Source organism: Puma concolor, chromosome B4 (assembly GCF_028749965.1).
Source record: "Puma concolor isolate L17-30 chromosome B4, mPumCon1.1.hap2, whole genome shotgun sequence".
Lineage (NCBI taxonomy): Eukaryota > Metazoa > Chordata > Mammalia > Carnivora > Felidae > Puma > Puma concolor.
Window position 1 is genome coordinate 68060638 of NC_141673.1, and position 17291 is coordinate 68077928.

General features: G+C 50.7%; 1 protein-coding gene across 4 annotated transcripts in view; it reads left to right on the plus strand.

Moving 5' to 3' along the window:
• The window catches only part of VDR (vitamin D receptor), a 57997-nt gene that overhangs the window by 34717 nt on the left and 5989 nt on the right, over nt 1-17291 (plus strand). For all 4 annotated transcript variants that reach the window (XM_086713568.1, XM_086713571.1, XM_086713569.1 and 1 more), the window contains exons 3-6: nt 988-1118; nt 9007-9191; nt 9455-9572; nt 12596-12767. In XM_086713568.1, the coding sequence (XP_086569694.1) occupies nt 988-1118; nt 9007-9191; nt 9455-9572; nt 12596-12767 (606 nt within the window). The remainder of the gene's footprint in view (nt 1-987; nt 1119-9006; nt 9192-9454; nt 9573-12595; nt 12768-17291) is intronic.

Sequence of the window (17291 nt, forward strand, 5' to 3'; positions counted from 1 at the left end):
CTCATCTGGCCTTTTCTCTCTGGACGTGTTACCTGGATGCCTAAAGCTACGGTTTGGGCCCTTCCTCCCTTCTCCACGCACCCGTGCGCGTGTCTGTTCCTGGACCAGGGACGCTCTAATCACAGACCTCCAGGCTCTAGATGACTTAAAGGGGCCACTAGTGCCCTCACCTCTCGTAATGGCTCACTAAAAGCAGTGAGGGCTGTTCCACAGATTTCAGAATTTTTGTTTCTTTAGTAAAAAAAAAAATGTTTCTTTATTTATTTTTGAGAAAGACAGAGACAGAGCTCCAGCAGAGAAGGGGCAGAGAGAGATGGAGATACAGAATCTAAAGCAGCCACCAGGCTCTGGGCTCTCAGCACAGAGCCCAAGGGCCTGGTGGGAGTGCTTGAACTCAGGAACTTGGAGATCGTGACCTGGGCTGAAGTCCCACGCTTAATTAACTGAGCCACCCAGACTCCCCAGTATTTTTAAAAATTTCACTAGGCTAATTCATTCATGTATTTCCTGTGTGGTAATAATAATAATAATAATAGAGTGAGAAGTAGAGTGCCATCAAAGTAAATCAGGGGCGCTATGCTGGCTCAGTGGCTAAAGTGGGCAGATCTCAATTTCTGGATCATGAGTTCAAGCCCTGGGGGTAGAGCCCACTTTTTAAAAAAAGCAATCATAGTAATAATAAATAAATAAATAAATAAATAAATATAAATAAATAAATCCTTTCAAATAGTAAATAAAATAAATAAATGAAAGCGATGATGGGAGCAGAGTAGGCAATGACAGAAGGAGGAGGAGCCTGGAGTGTGGGGGGAGGGAGCGGTGGTCACTGAGAGCGGCCGGGGCCTGGGCCCCAAACCCTCTGTGGGAGACGCGGAGATCCCAGGGGTCTTGCCGGCAGGCCTGGGTGGTCACAGTCCCTGCTGGCAGCCAGGGCCGAGGCTGGACGGTGGGTAGCACAGAGGTGGCAGGTGCTCTCTCCCTCGGCAGGCGAAGCATGAAGCGGAAGGCGCTGTTCACCTGCCCCTTTAACGGCGACTGCCGCATCACCAAGGACAATCGCCGCCACTGCCAGGCGTGCCGGCTCAAGCGCTGTGTGGACATCGGCATGATGAAGGAGTGTGAGTGCTCGGGGGCTAGGGCGGGGGGTCGGCACTAGAAGGGGAAGGTTTCGTGCTGCTGTTCGTGCAGGTTTGGCCCGAGAGGTGTGCGGTCCTTCCCCTGGGGCTGCTGGCGCCCTGCATGTGGAGCTGGGGCCCTGAGGCCAGAACAGCAGGGTCCAGGCACCAAGAGGGTACTGCGAGCCTCTCTAGGGTCTGTATATGCGTCTCAGAGGCCTGGGACAGCCCCTCCAGAGTGAGGCCTGTGAGGAGGGCAGCGCGGGGCACTGCCTTCCTGAGCCCCGAGCGGTCCTCCTCCACGACCACATCATTATACTCACCAACCTGCTCAATGACCCAGGGTTCTTTGGACTTTGGGAGAGTGAGCTGCTGAGCTTGGGGAGGGACAGGAGTGGTGGGGAGAATATTGAGAGCCCAGTTGACATCCGGGGTCTGTCCCCCCTCCTCTGCCTCTGCAGCCTTCCTGCCACTCTGGTCCCTGGGCGGATCTGCCGGCTGGAGCCTAGAGGAGACCAGGGGAAAGAGTCTGTGAGGGGAAGCACCGGACTCTAGGATGACCCTCTGGATCCAGATAGAGAGAGAGGAGCGGTCCTAGGACTTCCCGTCCAGCTCTGGGGTTGGAGGAGAGGACCAATAGCAAATTCGTTTGTTCTAACCCTCGATTAAAAACAGCCCCTGGACTTTGTTTCTGAGCTGTGGTACCAGTTATTTGGTAACTAGAGTAGCCATTAAATTCAGCAGACCCTGGGAGGGGCTAGCCTGGCCCTCCCCGGCCTGGAGACCAGGGCACTGGGCCAACCTGGGCATGGGTGCCCCCTGCACATTCAGCCCTGCCTGTCTGCAGTCTGCACGCTGATCCCCTCCTTGGCCCCGGGACAAGGCTTGTGCCCTGCTAACCTGTGGGCCTGGGGAGGCTAAGGAGGGGTGCTCAGATGCAGGCACCCCGGGAGGCCCTCCTGGCTATGAGGCTATCGTTTTGGGGAGCGAGGGAGGCAGGTACAGGGAAGATGTGTCCGGAACAAGGGAAGAGTCACGGGATAGGGCTTAGGGGATGGAAAGTTTCTTCCTTGATGGGAAAAAAAAAACCCTTCTCTGTTGTTGGGGAACAGAGACAGCGTGAAGGCCCTCACCTGGAGCCTCCTCCTTGGGCCTGGGGATCACAGCCCTCCATTCCTGATCCCGGCTCCCCAGTCAACACTGACAGTTCTGGAAGAAGTTTCCAGGCTGTTGTTCCTCCTCGCCCCCACGGGAGCGGGCAGGCCTGGACATGCTGATCTCTCCTAGCCCAGTCCCCTGCCCCACCCGACTCCCGTGTTTATCCTGGAGCAGAGCAGGCCAAGGCTGAGTGCCTCATGCGGCTTCTCACACACTGGCTTAGTGTGGCCTCCTCTGTGCGAGGCACGCGGGTGGACACAAACGAGATGCGGTACTTAGAGCCCCTGCTCCTGCCCCCAAGGAGCACACATCCTCCACAGGGCAGGGAGCCTGGGTCTCAGGCTTTTGCCAACCAAGAACCACCATGGTTACACGTCTGGGATTCAGTAAGGCTCTGCCCCAGAACTTCTGGTCAGTGCCAGCCTCACTGCTGTTCCAGAAGCCCCTCTCCTAGGTCTCAGGAGGAAGGAGGTGTTGCATCCACTTAGAATAGGGCGAACACTTGGAAATATCTGAGACCCAGAAAAGTAAGACTACCAGGACTGGAGTCAGAAAGCGAGTCTCCATGTCTGCTTCTAGATCCCTCCTGGTCCGCAAAGAGAGCTCTGCATCCATGGTGATGAACAGGTCTTGGGTGCGTCCAAGTGCCTCCCCCCAAGAACACCGTGTGGTGGTGGGTGGGGGCAGCAATCCAGAAATGGATGCCCACCCCTCAACTCCCAACAGCTTTGCCCTTCAGCCATCCCAAACACAGCCTCGGTCTTCCCCAACAGAGCCCTGTCCCCATCCTGTTATATATCCACAGTAATCCCACACCCCTGCCCTGCTATATGCCCAGGGCACTTGTGTCCTTGCCCTACTGTGTGCAACCCTGTGCTCCCATCTTGCTATATGCCCAGTACAGTCCTGGGTCCTCACGCTGCTATATATCCACGGTAGGCCCACACGCCTACCCTGCTGTATGGCCAGGGCAGCCCTGTGTCCCCCAATCTCAGGATGCCCGCGCAGGGAGCTCCAGTGAGTGAGGTGTGGGCTGGTAGAGCTGAGCTCTTGGAGTCTGGGCCCCAGAGCTCCTGTTACATGGAAAGTTTGAGCTAGCACTAGGCGCGTTCTTGCCACTGCTCTAAGGGAGGGTCCTTCAGGAAGAGCTGTAGTTCTCTGCGTCAATCTAGCCCAGCTTAAAGAAGTCTGTCAGAGTGTCTGAGCCTAGAGCTCCCAACTCAGAAACCTAGGAGAGCCGCTCATTTATCACCTGGGCTGGTGATTGCCTTAAGGCTCAGCCTCCCAGAGACAATTTTGTATCAACATTTGTAAAACCTCCCCCGGACACCTCCGGGTGGGCTCGCTACGAAGGGAGCTGCAAACACAGGCTCCCTTCTGGCGGGGGCAGAGAGGGGGCCCTTCCCTAGAGGCAGCTCAGGAAGGGGAAGGGGCTGGGTGTGGGAAGTCCTACTGAGTGCAAGATACATGCAGTTTCTGGTTAAATTCTCATAAGAATCCCTAAAGATGTACATACTTCTGTTGTTTTTTTCATAGATGGGGAAGCACAGAGGAATTAAAATTTCATGCTTTTAAGCTAATAAGTTGGTATGGTATGGGCATTCTGACCTAGGTCTGTTTGCTTCCAAGGGCCAGGTGAGTGGGCTCCACCCTGGCGTGGCCCGTCAGGTACCCCCAGTGGGCCAGAGCTCCCCCACTGTGCATTTCCAGGCACCTTCCAGGTGCCCAAAGGGATGGGCTTAAGAGACTGTTCCCACCGAAGACTCCTTTTCTCTTTCTTCAAGTCCTAGTTGACTTTATTCCTTGGAGCCCAAGAAATACCATGGTTGAATTCTTACTTCTGGTTGACCTATCCTGCATGGAAACACCTATATGTTAGTTTGTTCCATGTTTTTACAGATGTATGTCTCTTCTACCCAGAGTTAGCACAGCTCCTGGCACAGCATAGGTACTCAATAAATACGTGTTGAATACATTAGCTCCCCATTATGCTCATTTGTACCTCTGTATCTCCCACGGGTCTATAGATCAGAAAGATCTCCCAAATCTGCTATTGTCCGTGTCATTCACTTGATCACGCTTCCAGAGCTTGACTTCCAAATGCAGTTCTAGACTTCATGAAACAGGGAACGTCCTGCATGGGGGCACCGTGCGCAAAGCCATTTTAGCACTCAGCAGGCAACCTAGACAGAAGGCAGAAAAGCTACAGAGGAGCCATGTGGGTTTCACAAAAATCTATAAACACAGCTCATGTGCTTTATTCACTGGAGAGCCCATCAAATGTTCTTTCAAAACCTGTTCGCTCTTATTCTAGGTCAAAGGCTTTCAACTCCAAAACATGGGTCCTCCTACATCATGGTAACAGCATTTTCGGTTACAGCACTTTCTTGAGAAAGTGATTTTTAAAAAACGCACCATTCCCCGTGAAATTAGCAACCCCTTTAGACAATGACCTATTTGATAAATCACAATGCGCATCTGCACGTGTGAGACACTTGTGACTTACTTGGTCTCCAGACAATTTTGCCCGGAGGGAGGCTCGGGGATTGGCAGCCCCCATTAGAAAATGGCAGGTCTCAGCATTTCCTTCGCTAGCACTGCACACAGGAAGGCAGTAGCTATTTGATACAGTGATTGAGAAGAACAATGGCATAAGGTTAACCTTGGATCTTCTTAACTTTGTCCTTTGAAAGTAAATCATTTACAAACTTTGCTACTTTATTTACTTTTTCATGCTCTTCAGACGGGTTGGAACACTCTGTGTGTTCCACGGCTGAGGACAAGAGTCCCACTGAGCAAGTAGAGCCAATTGTAATCACAGGCGGTAGGGAGTAGTGGTTACAGTTTCGGATTCTAGAGCCTTATTGCCCAGGCCCGAATACCAGCTTCACCATGTGTTAGCTGTATGACTTTGAACAAGGTACATAGCCTCTGGGCCTCCATTCCCTCATCTGCAAACTGGGGATAATAGCACCTGCCTTAAGAGGTTTTTATGAGCACTAAATATATGAGCTAATGTTTAAGAAACATTTAGAATGGTGTCCGGCACATAAAAAGTTCTATATTTTTAATCCATTTTTATTACCACTGTTTTTTTTTTTCTTCATAAAACTTGATTACCAGGATTTCCAGCTCCCCAACAGACTAGAAGTTAGCTGTTTATGGGAAGAAAGGCAGGCACTGATACAAAGGGACAACACAGAGCTTACCAGAGAGGGGGCGACTGAAAGCTATGTGAGGTAGCACAGGAACTCCACATCAGGGGTGCCTGGGTATCTCAGTCAGTTAAGCACCCAACTTCAGCTCAGGTCATGACCTTGCAGTCTGTGGGTCTGAGCCCTGCATCGGGTTCTCTGCTGTCAGCTCAAAGTCCACTTTGGATCCTCTGTCCCCCGTCTCTCTGCCCCTCCCCTACTCACTCTCTCTCTCTCTCTCTCAAATAAATAAACATTAAAAAAAAAAAAAAAAAAAAAGAGCTCCTTGGTGCACCTGAGTGATTCAGTTGGCTAAGTGTCCAACTTCAGCTCAGGTCATGATCTCATGGTCCGTGGGTTCAAGCCCCATGTTGGGCTCTGTGCTGACAACTCAGAGCCTGGAGCCTGCTTTGGATTCTGTGTCTCCCTCTCTCTCTGCACCCCTCCCCCCACTCATACTCTGTCTCTGTCTCTCTCTCAAAAATAAATAAACATTTAAAAAAAAACTTTTTTTTCAATTAAAAAAGAAAAAGAACTCCAAACCATAGCAGGCTAAGTCATATAGTGCACGGACACAGCCCTATACAATTCTGAGGTTATAACCTTGTTCCTGCAAAGTCCAGTAATTGTTCTGAATGATGATGCCTCTGAATCATCAAGAAAAGGTAATATGATGTTACAGGTGTTCTGTTACAAGGTATTCTGTCTTGAAAATGTTTCAGTCACAATTATTGAAATTAAAAAGGCAAGCTGGGCTCAGTTATCTAGTGGACTGGCATTCAATGTGTGCCATCCTGCCATTTTAGGGTACATGCAGTGCTGGTGCACGTCTCACTACCATTTCCTGAGCAAAGGACAATGACTAGCACATGGTAGGTACAATCAGCGTAGATGTGTTGGGTGTGCAATCTTTCAGACTATGGAGTCAACACCATGGCCAGGAAGCCTCGCTGGGCTAGCCTTTATGCAGAAACCACAGGAAGTGTAAGATGTTCGCCACCCCCTTAGGTATCCTATGGTTCTAGTGAAAGAGATCTTTATGTTTTAAGTTTATTTATTTATTTTGAGAGAGAGAGAGAGAAAGAGAGAGAGAGAGGTGGTGCAGAGAGAGCAGGAGAGAGAGAATCCCAAGCAGTCTCCAGCTATTGGCATGGAGCCTGACTTGGGAACTGTGAGACCATGACCTGAGTGAGATCAAGAGTCAGACATCAGGGGCGCCTGGGGGGCTCAGTTGGTTAAGCGTCCGACCTCAGCTCAGGTCACGATCTCGTGGTCCGTGAGTTCGAGCCCCATGTCGGGCTCTGGGCTGATGGCTCGGAGCCTGGAGCCTGCTTCTGATTCTGTGTCTCCCTCTCTCTCTCTGCCCCTCCCCCGTTCATGCTCTGTCTCTCTCTGTCTCAAAAAAAAAAAAAAGTTAAAAAAGTTAAAAAAAAAAGTCAGACATCCAACTGGCTGAGCCACCCAGGTGCCCCTAGTGAAAGAGATCTTGAACATCTTAGGTTCTATCTGCGCAGGCATTTACTGGAGCCTGTACTAACCATAAATATTACAGAGTGGAAGATACTTTGGTGCCAGTGTGTGGGAGACAGTAGACATGCCCCAGAAACGAGAAATGAATGCACAGTGCAGATCAGGGCAATCCAGAAAGGCTTCATGGTAAAAGAGGACTGTAAACTGGGGGCTGAAGAATAGACAGAGCTTGCACTGCTACAGGGGAGAGAAGACCCAGCTGGACAGGCATCCAGCGTAAGTGGAAATGAGGTGGCAAGAGCAAGCGGGTCATGTTCACAGGTCAGTAATCTTGACGTGACCAGAGCACAAGCAGTGTGTCCAGAGGCCCTGGGAAGTGATACTGCAAAGTTAGGAAGACGTAAAAGCATGGAGAATCTTGACTTTAATTTGGACCGTGGTAAGCAGGAAGGACCCAGAAAAGGTTTCTGAGCGGGAGAGGGACGTCATAGAATCGCAAGGGGATATCAAAGCCTAGTCAGGCTGAGAAACACGTTCTGGGGTGTCTGGTGTGACAGGCAGAGCACCCCCCCTCAGGGGAGCAGGAAAGACCAGACACCTAATCTTGGATTCCCCAGGCTAGGGCCTTGCACCTTGCCTTGAATGGAATGCTCCCTGCTCCTTCCCCTTTCACCCCACTTGACCTCTTGGAGTCTGAGCAGACACCCTCTATGGGAGGAGGCCTGGCAGCTCTTTGGGCAGGTGAGTCAATAACCTGGGCGTGGCCTCCTGCGGTCCTCTTAGTATGGCTTACCTCAGCTGTGGAGGGAACTCAACATCCTTTGCCACAGGCTTCCTTTCCTGCCGTGCCCGAGGCTCTGGGTGCCCACCCCACCCCCCTAGGCTCTCCCTCCCCTCCCACCAGCTTCGTGCATTCTCCCCCCACCTGAGGGGGCCGGGCCAGTGGGCCTTTCTTAAAGCCCAGAACCCACCCACCCTGGGGTTCTACTTCCTCTCCCTGCTGTTGTGAAACTCCCCAGGTCTGTGGGCAGAAGCGCTGGCGACACCAGCACAGAGCAAGTAGCTACAGGCCGAGGGCCCCAGTGCCCACTCCCGCCGCCAGCACTCTGCAAGCCCCGGCCGGGAGGTCTGTTTGCCCGGCTGCTGTGCCAGGCGTCCCTGCTCCCAGCCCCGCCTTCCCAGGCAGCTGCCCAGCGCGGCGAGGTGGGCACGGCCCTGGGGCCCCTGCACAGCCTGATGGTGGGGTCTCCCCCTTGTCAGACACCCTCACTAGCAGCTGGAGAGAACTGCAAATCAGAGCTTCACGGTGTTATATTCGGGACTTTTAGAGGCCTCGAAAACTTCCTTGGGCAGAAGTTTCAAGACTAGACAGGCCGGAGGAGGGGTTGTTTTGCGGGAACCGAAGAGCAAAGTCTTTCTAAGTTGGTCAGAGTAGATCAGATGCCCGAGTCCCATGCCTGGAAACTTGGGTGTGGGAATGGCTCCGAAGAGGGGCCTTTCAGCATCTCCCAGCTTCCAACACTGGGACTGGCCGCACAGTGCCTCTCACCCTTCCTCCCCCAATGTCTCCCTCGAGATCGTGCGCAATGAAGGTGGGGGAGAAGAGACCGGAATGAGCAGCCGCTCTGTGCTAGGCATGCATTCAGTTCTCAAAACAGCCCATCCTTCAAGGTAGGGGTTATCACTGCCACCCCACATACACGCGCTTTTCGGAGGCAGGAGCAACAAAAGGGACCTTAGAAACTTCTTGGTCTGATTAATGAGAGGAAAGCCCAGAGAGTTCACACGGTTTGCCCAGAATCATATCACTCGTTCCTGAGAACCCGGACTCGCTAATAATGCCTGAGCATCCCACCTCTCAAATCCTTTCTCCTCCTCTCTCATGCACCTGCCTTTTCACCATGGGAAACCCAGTTTTCCATCTGTGGGGTGGACCTGTGGCAGGAAGCACGCCCGCCCTGTGAGCTCCAAGGGTGAGGGGAGCAGCCCCTCCCCTCTTGTGCCGTTAGCACCTGGAGGAAGCTTTCACATCCCTCTTCCTGACCACCACCCCCCCCCCCCCCCCCCAGTCATCCTGACGGACGAAGAGGTGCAACGGAAGCGGGAGATGATCCTGAAGCGGAAGGAGGAGGAAGCCTTGAAGGACAGTCTGCGGCCCAAGCTCTCGGAGGAGCAGCAGCGCATCATCGCCATCCTGCTGGATGCCCACCACAAGACCTACGACCCCACCTATGCCGACTTTACCCAGTTCCGGGTACGCGTGCTCGCCGGCTGGCTGGGAAGGATGAGCTGCGTGGTGAAGAGCCACAGGGGGAGCTGGGGCGTGGGGAGTGGGCGCGGAGGACCACGGCCATCCAGACCGGGGCAGCGAGGGAAGGGCTGCTCCGTCCCTCTGGCACCGGGGAGGCCTCCCCCTCCCGTCAGCCTTCCTCAGAGCCCCTCCTGCCAGAGATCAGGGGCAAGGTGGGAAAGTGGCCCCCAAATGTGAGCCTCTGATCCCCCGTCCTTCCCTTCCAGCCTCCGGTTCGTGGGGATGCGTGCGGCGGCCGTCCCTCAAGGCCCTCCTCCAGACACACGCCCAGCCTCTCCGGGGACTCGTCTTCCACCTGCTCAGATCACTACGCGGCCTCGCTCGGTGAGCCCACTGCCGCCCCCAGGGAGCCCAGGGAGCCCAGCGTGGGAGGAGGGCCCAGAGCTCCCGCAGCCCATCTGCCCTTGGCTGCGGATGGCAGGGTAGCTGTGTGCCAGTGTCCTCGGAACAACCCCCCACCCTGCTTTGTTTTGGGGTTTTTCTTTTTCTTTTTTTCTTAAACAGAAGAGGGCTAACTAGCCCGAGGGCCCGTGCTGGGGGGAGGCCAAGCCGGGGTCTGTCTGCAGAGTCCCTGTTCTTTCCTCCAAACAAGGCTTCTGCCCCTGCCTCCCTCCCTGGGGCTAACCTGGTTCCTTTAAATGGTATTTTGAGCCTGGGCCTCTCAGGGGTTCTGTTTTTGGTTTTTTTTTTTTCCAGTTTAGTTGAGATATAATTGCCATGTACCGTTATATTCGTTTCAGGAATGCAAAGCAATGATTGGATACATGGAGGTGTGGCAAAATGATTACCGCGATAAGTTTAGGTCCTCTCCATCACCTCACAGACTTACAAAGTTTTCTTTCCCTTGTGGCGAGAGCTTCCAAGATCGACTCTCTTAGCAATTTCCAAATACACGAGACAGTATAGTCCTCAGAGCCTTGGAGGGTGGTACTCGAGGGGAAGAACATGTGGGTCCGAGCATAGCCTCCCCTCCCCCCCCCCCGCCGGCCCCCCCCACACACACACCCACGGAGCTCTGGGGGAACCACCAAGGCGCTGGAGGACCTGTCACCTCCGGCACTTGCTTGCTTTTCCTCTTATGGTCCTTTTCTACCTTCTTCTTTATCGTCCTGCCCCTCCCCTCCCCATCCTTCATCCCTCTGCCTCTCACCCAACCCTTCTGCCCTCTGTGTGAGTCCTGCAAAAGGACAGGGATGGGAAAGCCCCTTCCCTCTGGGGAACTAGAACCCCAGATATGGTGCTTCTGTGCCCAGATCCAAAAGCATTGGGAGGGGTCTCAGTGCAGCTGGTCGAGGATAGCCATGGAACCAGACCATTGTGTCTACCCACCCAGGAGTGACAGGAGGGAGGTGGTGAGGGACTAAAGAAAAGCAGTGGCCATTTCACAGACTGACTGACCCTATGAGCCCCTTGTCTTGTAGGGGTTCCTCCCGTGTGTTAATTTTCTCTACCCACTTAGCTGCTCTTGTCACTTAATGGCATATTTTGCACCAATGAGGATCAGTCCGCATGTTATACATTCAGCTTTGAATAATTCCATACTATTTAGGAGTTTTGATCCCCTCAGAGGTTAATTGATTTGAGGTGCTCACCCCCACCAATGGTATGTTCAGTATAGCATGTGTTTATTTAAAGGGGTGCTTGGCTGGCTTAATTGGAGGAGTGTGTGACTCTTGATCTTGGGGTCATGAGTTTGAGCCCCATGTTAGGCATAGAGATTACTTAATAAAAATAAATAAATAAATAAATAAATCAAACTAGTTAACGTTTTTAACTTTTTTTAAATATTTACTTCGTTTTTGAGAGACAGACAGAGCATGAGCAGGGGAGGGGCAGAGAGAGAGAGAGAAAGACACAGGATCTGAAGCAGGCTCCAGGCTCTGAGCTGTCAGCACAGAGCCCTACATGGGGCTCAAACTCACGAATCGTGAGATCATGACCTGAGTTGAAGTCAGATGCTTAACCAGCTGAGCCACCCAGGTGCCCCAAACTAGTTAACATTTTTTTTTTATTTTTTTTCAACGTTTTTTATTTATTTTTGGGACAGAGAGAGACAGAGCATGAACAGGGGAGGGGCAGAGAGAGAGGGAGACACAGAATCGGAAACAGGCTCCAGGCTCCGAGCCATCAGCCCAGAGCCTGACGCGGAGCTCGAACTCACGGACCGCGAGATTGCGACCTGGCTGAAGTCGGACGCTTAACCGACTGCGCCACCCAGGCGCCCCATCATTTTTAAAGCAAACGTAATACATGTTCATTAGAGACATTCAGAAAATATAAACTAAATTATATATATATATACACACAATAAATATATATATTTATATATGTAAAATCTTTAAGCCTACTACCCAAGGGTAGTCACCATTAACACTGTGATATATCTCTTTCCTATCTTTTAAAAAATTTAAATGCATATGTATATTTACGCAGTGAGATTATGCTGGACACAATATACATAGCTTGCTTTTTTCTCTTAACAGTATATTATATCATATTTTCCTGTTATTCAATATACCTCTATATTATGTTATTCAATATACCTCTATATTATGTTTAAAGCTGATTAGTATTCTGGGGTATGAATATACAATAACATATCTGTTCTAGATTGTGTCCCAGTGTTTCATTAAGATAATCATATGCTTGTAGCTGAAGATTTGCATTTATTCCAGACTTTTTTCCTTATGATGAATTTATGCAAGTGAGATTACTGGTCAAAGGGCATACGTAATTGTAGGTTGCAGATGCCTGCTGTCCAATAGCTCTCTAGATTACTTGCATGAATTTATGCTTCCTTTAGCACCCCGTGTCACAAGGGTTGCCTAATTCCCTGCACCTTTACAAACACTGGCACCAAACACATTTGTTTCTAGTTTATTGAGGAAAAGTGTAGACGTTCTAAGTTGTAGATCTTGAATCACTAGTGAGGTCTACAACTTAGAACGATCTTTTCCATAAGTTCATTGGTTCCAAATTCATGTTTGATTTGGTCATTAGAAATACATGGTCTGTAACATCGTGGCTCAAGGAAGTCTCATTTCTTGGGGCATCTTTGATCTTTGATTTCACTGCCTTGCTCTGCTTGAAAGTTTTCTTTCAAGTTTCTTTTCAAAGTTTCTAGGATTCCCGGGGAATCCTAGAGGGAAGCCTGGACTGAAGAGTGACCTTGGAGAGAGGCAGTCGCTATGGGATTCCTGGCCAGTGACCTTGGAGAGAGGCAGTCACTATGGGATTCCTGGCCAGACCTGCTGCTAGGGCACAGGAGGTCCTCACGGAGCCAAGAAGGAGGGTGTCTGGCTCACGTATCCTCAAGAAGTTCTTTCTCTTTCCTCATCCTTCCTCAGATGTGATGGAGCCGACCAGCTTCTCCAATCTGGATCCGAGGGAAGAAGATTCAGATGACCCTTCTGTGACCCTGGACCTGTCCCAGCTCTCGATGCTGCCCCACTTGGCTGACCTGGTCAGTTACAGCATCCAAAAGGTCATCGGCTTTGCCAAGATGATTCCAGGGTTCAGGTAAGAAGAGTCAGAATCCTAGACTGAGCTAGAAGAAGGCCTGGAGGTCAATCCACTGCTTCCCAGAATAGAGACTCAGACCCTACCCCAGACCTCCTACAGCAAGATCTCTGGGAAGTACAGCCCATCCAGCATCACTCAGCAGGCCAGCACTGGAGAGCTATCCATACTCCCACAGTTTCTGGATGACAGAACAGAAGCCCAGAGAGGGTCAGTGGCCAGCCAGGATCATCTTCTAGTGTTAGAGTCAGTATATGTCAGAGCCAAGGTCTAGAATTCCAAGTTCACTGCCACGTCCCCTCCAGCTGGCTTGGGTCTAACCCTCATGTTAATCCTTTAAATTAAACCTCCATTAATCTCTCACACCCAATGCTGACACCCAAATGAGGTGATAGAGAGGAGAAAGGGTTGGGCAAGGAGACTTGTGAAGTGATTTCAAATCCCAGAGGGAGACAGTTTTCCTGGCACACGTAACCGGGGCCTCCTTCACCCCAATTTCCATGAAAAGCCCTTTTCCTAACCATACTGAGACCTTTTGCCAAAACAGACAGGTATGAGGAGTTCTACTGGAGTAAAGATCCTCTGTTATGGATTCATTGCTACAAATTTCATTCATTCACCTGTTTTATTGTTTTGGTAATAATGGCACATATATTTAAATGGCCGTGCAGTGTTAAATATTCTTAAAATAATAGAGCGTTGACACTTCCAGTAGAATGTGGGGAGCTAGTTATATTGACATATTGACATATGATTTATATCATTTGGAGCATTGCCATGCAATACGTACACAATGTCGTGGAGAGAAAGAAAGAAATCACTAACGTGCACTATAAAGCATCAATTTCAGGAACAATAATTGCAATTGCAGCAGAAGGGGCCTCGGATGCTTTCTAGAGGCCGATGCTCAGATTCAGTGCTGGAATTCTGGGAGCCTAGAAAGACCTGACATTGGCCAGCTCTGGATGGAAATCAATGTGACATGCTATTTATTGTTTTGGGAATCTCTCTGCCATGCAAGTGTGCCATCGGCTACTGTCTAAATGACTGCATCGCCAGCTAGATGGTGACAGCTTACAGAGCCAAACGCAGTTCTGCCCAGTGTGTACCTGCCCTGAGACGGCTAGCTCTGTGTTATTTTATGCCTGTCAGCAACTCAGATACCAGGGGCCCTCCTATGCTCTTCCCCTGGGAATGAACGTGAAAATTGTAAAGAAGAGAAAAGCATGAAACGCCCTTACTGCAATGAGACACCCTTGAGACGCTCTTACTGCATTGCACGTTTCGGTTGCCAAAGAATCCAGGGTCACCGTGGCATCCGGCAGGAATGAGCTGCGGAGTGTCACCTGTGAGCTGAGTGGTGCGCTGGGCCTGGGATCTACCCTCCAGAGCCTTTCCTTGGAACTGACAACACATTCCACTTCCCGCGAGTTCCAGCTCCCTCCTACACTCTTCAAGTTAGTGTTTGCAAACTCTCTCGGTTCCAGAGTCTTGTTTTGTGTAAACAGCTAGAGACAAAAACACTTCAAGGTGCCGATGGATACACGGTAGCACCCGGCTTCCACCTTAGTTCCAGGGAGCCGTGTGTGCCTTGCTCCTCTTTCCTGGGCTGGTGGGGAGCTGGGGGAGAGCGCCCCTGAAGCTCTGTCCAGATGCTCACGTTTGCTGATTCTGAGTGGTGGCTGGGATTGCACACATGCGGAAACTGTCCTAAAAAAAAGCCATCTGTTGAACCGGGTGACCCCAAGGCAGCCCCCTGCAGTAAGCAACCCAAGCCCCCATTTTTCTCCCATGCCCTTGGCCCCCATCCCTTACCCTTGCCACATCCGCCCTGACACAAATAGCATGACCCGCCCCTTGGTGTCTCTCTCCAAGAATGAGTTGAAGTCTTCCCCGTCCCTCCATATCCAGGCTCATTTCCAGAGTTCCCTAGTCTAGCCCTGCATTCATGGCCACAGTAAGGTATAGAGGAGCAGACACTGAATCATTCCAGCTATTGATCCAAAATCAATTACATTGATCCTGCACATGCTTGGGTTGGCTTCTCTCTTCAGCCTGACTTAAGAAATCTCAGCATGAGGGGCACCTGGGTGGTCCAGGTGGTTGAGCATCCGACTCTTGATTTCCGCTCAGGTCATGATCTCATGGCATCTGAGTTCAAGCCCCGAGTGGGGCTGTGTGCTGAGATCATGGAGCCTGTTTGGGATTCTCTCGCTCTCTGTCTCTGTCTGCCTCTCCCTCCCCCTCTCAAAATAAATGAACTTAAAAAAGTAAAAAGAAATCTCAGAATGGAAGGTGTTCCAGTAAAAATGGAGCCGGCCTTGGCAAGAGCTCTGAGGGTGAGGGGAAAGGACACTGATGTGGATACTCCCAGGCTTTGGTGGGACCCAGGTGGGTCTCCAGCTCTGCTGGTTTCCCAAGAAGTGAGAGAACAGTGGCTGCATCCTGGCTTTGATCCTGTTGCCTGTAGGCAGGGGTGGAGGGTGTGGGGAGGGCAGAGTGAGACTTCTGTGTGGGTGAGTGCAGGGGGATGGAGGGGAGAGGCTGAGACTCCAGCGCATACTTGGGACCAGAGTGGGGCGGGACTGAATGAGTGTGTAGGGTGTGAACTGCACGGTGATGTGGCCTTGGGCCTGCTCCTGCTTCCCACCTCCCCTCCCTCAACCTCTCAGTCTGCATCCCACAAATCTCCCTCCCTCAGCACTTCAAAAGTAAGGCATGGAGCGGCATCCAAATGGCCGGGAGCAATCTTGGATCTCAGAACCGAGGACCCCCAGGTTTCACTGCCAAGAGGTATAAGAGGGACTAGGCCAAACCAACTGGGGCCCAGCCTTCTGGGCAAAAGTGAGGCCTTTGACCTCACTGCCATTTCTATTCCCAGGGGATCCTTCCTGGGTCAAAGGCCTGGGGTCATTGTGCATCCCTCTTCCTATGCCTTCTGTTCTGTATTCCTTGTTCGTTTCTGTAACAAATAACTTTCTTCCTGTGAGGGCTACAAGTTGACTAGGACATAGTTCCTGGCCTCCAGGGTTTAGTGTCTGATGGAAAAGATATACACTGAGACAACTGCTATAAAGAGATAAGAGCCAAGAGAGGCCTGCTGGAGATACTGTGGGAATGCAAGCGGGGAGGGGCCGGGCTCTGCCCAGGTGGGGGGACAAGACAGTGGGTCTCCAGAGCACCTTGCAGATGCCCAGAAGCAGCCAGTTACTGGTGTGAAAACTGACCCGGGTATAAATATGACACAGGTCAGAGAGAGGAGACACAGAGCCTGAGCTGGTGCCTGTCAGCAGGAACGAGATCTCTTGCTGATATCCCCTTTATTTCCACCTGTACCCTGCCCACCACCATCCCCACTTCTGGCTGTGAATTGCACTTAAAAAGTCCCTGGATTTCTGGGCTGTAATTTGAGGTCGTTCTAGGTTTGCTTTCATAGAAGCAGCGTGCCTGGATCACAATTGGCAGGGTGCCACTGAACTCTCTCTGGCAAGGCTCACGTGGGATGTTTGTTCACTTCTGGCCATCCATTTCGAGTGGGCCATTGAACTAAAGGTTATGTACAAAAAATATGCCTCACGGAATTACTAAAAATAGCAAAAATTAGAAGCAACAAAAATGTCCAAAAAATAGGTGGATGGGAGACTGATTACATAAACCGCAGTATGTTGATGAAATACAATCTTATGCAACTCATTATGAACTGGGCTACAGAAATGCTCATGGTGTAGGAAGTGGGACACAGAACTACTATGAACTCAAGCATGTTTTAAAAAGAGATTTCAGGGGCACGTGGGTGGCTCAGTCAGTTAAGCGTCTGACTCTTGATTTCCGCTCGGGTCATGATCTCACGGTTGGTGGGATTGAGCCCTGAGTCGGGATCTGTGCCTGCTTGGGATTCTCTCTCTCACTCTCTCTCTGCCCCTCCCCAGCTCGTGCATGCTATTTCTTTCTCTCTTAAAATATGTAAATAAAAAATTAAAAAATAAAAATAAAAAGAGGTATCTGCATTAAAAAAAAAAGATAGGGAGGAAATACACCAAAAGGGTCATTGTGGTTATACAGCAATTTTTACTCACTTTGATATTTTTCCTGTATTTTCCAAAGATTTAATAATGAGCATCTTTTATTGTCTAATGAGTTAAAACCAAAATGGGACATTAGTTTATATTTTCAAAATGTGAGTTGAGCATCGAAGGAAAAGTGACAAGGATGGTGAGATGCCTAGACCCCATGTCATTGTGGCTGTCTGTCCTGGAGAAGACACAGGGTCCCAGGGTAACTTTCAATAATTAAAGGATGCCCCACGCCTAATGGAGAAGTCTGGTGCTGTGTTCCTTGAGAGGACAGAAGTACAAGCGAAGGACAGAAGTACAAGTGTCCTCCTGTGGGTGTAGCTCCATAGAAGAAGAAGCTATTAACCCAGGAGCTAACAACCCTATGGCTGTATCCAGAGACCATGAGCTTCCTGACCACGGAAGGATCCTGCATCTGTTAGGAATGCAGAAGAAGGAATTGGAGCACGTA